We start from the raw sequence: 3623 nt of genomic DNA, 5'->3' as shown, positions 1-3623 counted from the left end.
CACAGAACAGTAGAAAATATAACAAGAAATCAAACCAACAAAATAGTCGGTTAACACTTGTTGAAACCCTAAGCTATAACATATTTGGAGAGAAAGGCCTTAATTTTTAGTGTGAGGTCTTAGCGTACGACTAGGAGAACAATATGAACAATTAACTGATTTTTTTTACACAGACCAATTTTATTTTTTCGAATCACTAAGCGGGTATTTAATATTGTAGATCTTTTGGACTTCTCAAAAAGAATGAATTGCACCACAGACATCGAAGTAACAGAACCATCGAAAGATACAATCAGCTGCTTAGCGTTTACTCCCGTACAAACGCAGAATTTCCTAGTTTCTGGCAGTTGGGATAACGAAGTAAGTTTAATTACAGAACGTCAATAGAACATGGTATTGAATTTAAAATTTTTCTCGAAAATTCAATGAGCAGTTGCGATGTTGGGAGATTCGTGACGATGGTTCGTCAATTCCTAAAGCCATTCAATTTCATCAAAAACCAGTTTTGGATATAACGTGGAGTTCGGTAAGTCGACGAAGAGTTACTCTCATTGCTAAATAGGGTGGTCCGAAAATACTTAACCAAGATATAGTGTGTTTTCATATCCATCGTGGGTTCAACCAGGTTCACAGGGGGGCCGGACGGAACCCGACATATGCGGGAGGACCGCCCATGAAAAATTTCTGGGAAGTTCTCGCCCGGATTCCTCAGAGCAGTAGGCTGGCGTCTTAGGGTCGATTTACACGCAACAGTGACCGTTTGGTGCAGTAAGCATCGATAAATATCACACACAACCAATCAGAGTTTCATCTGTCACACATGTATGATTGACAGAATACAGGTCACTGTCGTAGCTGAAACTCTGATTGGCTGTGTGTGATATTTATCGATGCTTACTGCACCAAACGGTCACTGTTGCGTGTAAATCGACCCTTAACCGCTTCGGTAATATGATCGTTTCGTCGCTCATACTGTTATTTCTGGATCACGAATCTCGGTTAACAAAGTTTGGGCCAATCTGATTTTCTGGCAGAAATAATTTATTAGAAGAGAAAACTAGAATGGACGTTTTACTATTCTTAAACATACACGCTAAACGCTTAAAAATCTTAGGATGGTACCAAACTATTTTCTGCTTCTTGTGACGAAACTGTAAACATGTGGGACTTGAACACTAATCAGTTAATTCGTATTGGTCAAGTGAGTCTATTCCATTCATTATTCTATTATTATTATTATTTTAAATGAGACATTTCGGAAAATTTTCAGCACAAATCTTCAGTCAAGACCGTCGACTTCGTCACTTCGTCTCGTTATTCGTATATTATGACGGGAAGTTGGGACAGAACTTTGAAGTTTTGGGATTCGAAGAGTCCGAATCCAGTACACAATATCGATCTTCCAGAGAGATGTTACTGCGCCTTTGTTGTGAGCATTTTGTATTTGGTATAATGAATTGTTTATGGAAGAGCTTGCCACTCTGGGGAGGGTCGAGGTTAAGTCCGGGTCGGGAAATTTTCGGGAGTGGTGTGACTCGACGTATTCTGTTCCCGCCTCTCATCACCCAGCCGTCTCCATTGTGCCAATCGTGGCGCGATAAAGTCCCTCTTGGTACCAATGGTGCATTAAGCAAAAAGGCAATTGTCCGGGTCCCCCTCGTTAGTGGGGGCCCAAACCAAACTTTTATTACTTCATTACTATAGTAAGAATATCAAAATTTAAATTTGGGCCACGTCTGGGGACTAGTTTTCCGGTGTGGCGCAAGCGCAGCACAGAACTTAACCTACTAGAAATCACGTTAAAAGAAAAAAAGAGGATACCGGGAGATTCCCCAAAATTTCCCCCAAAGAAAAACGAAGTCAACAGTGTACGTGGGGCTCCTAATTTAAATTTGTTTGGGGCCCCCAGGAAACTATAATGCGTCACTACTTAGAGCCCACGTGGCAAAAAGAGTTAAAAATAAATAAAATAAAATTATGAAATCACTAATAATGTCACCATAAATATTTCGAAGGGACATATACATATATATCAAAGTTGTGTATAATTATATTTGTTAGTATCAATGCTGGGAGTAGGATTCGATGAGAATTATGCGAAACTTTCCCTATCTGTAGAAAAATAGATTATTTACTTAAGACATCTGAATTGTCTTAAGTAAATAGGAAATTTGGTTAATGTTACCTATGGTTCCAAGATGGCGGCTCGTCTCTGATTCCAGCAAATAGAAGAAGGGAAACCTAACCTAACCTATTCTAATAAATTACCATAATTATTACCAACAAAATTATTAGAATAGGTTAGGTTAGGTTAGAACGTGCGTCCCCACCGTTTCCTTGCTGGAATCAGACGAGCCGCCATCTTGGAACCATAGGTAACATTAACCGGAAATTTTCCTGATTAAAACAGAAGTATCCAATGGCCGTAGTTGGGCTAGCGGGAAGAACAATAATTGTATACGATTTGGAAGGAGGTTTCAAGGAATACAAACGAATGGAATCCCCTTTGCCATGTCAGGTAATCTCGACGCATTCTTCTAAATTAGTTCCAGCGAACCGAAAAAAAATATCGATGACTTTTTTTTAGATTCGCTGTCTTATCGGTTTCGTTAAAAATAATAAAGCAAATTTGATCGTGGGAGGCGAAATCGGTGCCATCGCCGTACAATGCGTAAACGTAGACAATTTGGGAGAAAACTTTTATTTCAGATGTCATAGACGTGAATTCGGTAACGTTGTCGATGTTTATCCGGTAGGAAAATTGTTTGGTTAATGCTAATTCTTTTATATGCGATAAAGTAATAAGTGACTGCGAAACCACTAGATAAACGGATTGGCTTTGCATCCACTTGACGATATTGTAGCATCGGTCGGTTCCGATGGCAGATACGTCTTTTGGGATTTGAATGCTCGATGCGCTCTACGAACATCGAATTTCTTCGATCAGTCACTTACCAGTTGTTGTTTCAATTCGAAAGGAGACGTATTTGCATATTCTTTAGGATACGATTGGTCTAAGGTGAGTGCTTTTCGTTACCGGATTATCTGTACGCGCGTGTTATCACGTTAATTAAGCGTATTCGTTTTTTATAGGGTCACGAATTCAATAACAATCGTCGTTCTCGTATCTATTTACACCGAGCCACTCAAGTTCCTTCATCCGGAATTAAAATCTGATTTGTTACCGAAGAGTTTTTAAATCTATTCCGGAAAATATTTCGTTGCCAGAAATCTTGCACTTTGATACCGTATTTAAAATTTTTAAATTAATTTTAAACATAATCAAATGTAATAATAATAACAATTATTATTATTATTATTATTTAATAAAACGCATAACTGATCTCATAAAACGTTTGTTCAATTTATAAGTGGGAACTGAAGTGGTATAATTGCTAAAAAGTATAACATCCAGGTTTTCGAGTATGTGTATGGCTGGTGTTCGGTGCAGATTCGAGGGTTAAGCTTTTTGTCATTCGATAATAATTAAAAATATAAAAAATTACAAGTTATGATTTTTTCCAACAGTCAGACTAGTAATATTTATCACGTATGTTTTAATTATCTACAAACAGTGCCCTTTATTTCTCCTATTTAACAACGCATTTCGGATTGGTGATATT

General features: G+C 37.9%; 1 protein-coding gene across 1 annotated transcript; it reads left to right on the top strand.

The window, feature by feature from the left end:
- Window positions 1-226: 226 nt before the first annotated feature.
- LOC136971426 (mRNA export factor-like) lies at window positions 227-3329 on the top strand. Its single transcript, XM_067265887.1, has 8 exons — window positions 227-360; window positions 434-526; window positions 1115-1201; window positions 1271-1429; window positions 2411-2518; window positions 2588-2752; window positions 2825-3019; window positions 3094-3329. The coding sequence occupies exons 1-8, from the start codon at window positions 244-246 to the stop codon at window positions 3175-3177; spliced, it is 1008 nt and encodes a 335-aa protein (XP_067121988.1). The 5' UTR covers window positions 227-243; the 3' UTR covers window positions 3178-3329.
- The last annotated feature ends 294 nt before the right edge of the window (window positions 3330-3623 follow it).

The sequence above is a fragment of the Centruroides vittatus genome, unplaced genomic scaffold (genome assembly GCF_030686945.1).
Source record: "Centruroides vittatus isolate TY-2023 unplaced genomic scaffold, ASM3068694v2 contig_250, whole genome shotgun sequence".
NCBI classification, from domain to species: Eukaryota; Metazoa; Arthropoda; class Arachnida; order Scorpiones; family Buthidae; genus Centruroides; species Centruroides vittatus.
Note: the sequence above shows the minus strand (reverse complement) of the source record. Positions and strands in the feature narration are given on the sequence as shown.

What these genes read in the sequence shown, in the direction of transcription:
- LOC136971426 (XM_067265887.1), top strand. Translation starts at nt 244, where the DNA reads ATGAATTGCACCACAGACATCGAAGTAACAGAACCATCGAAAGATACA. An exon ending in AGTTAATTCGTATTGGTCAA is followed by an intron (nt 1,202 to 1,270) that starts GTGAGTCTATTC and finishes GAAAATTTTCAG; the next exon opens with CACAAATCTTCAGTCAAGAC. An exon ending in GATGTTACTGCGCCTTTGTT is followed by an intron (nt 1,430 to 2,410) that starts GTGAGCATTTTG and finishes TGATTAAAACAG; the next exon opens with AAGTATCCAATGGCCGTAGT.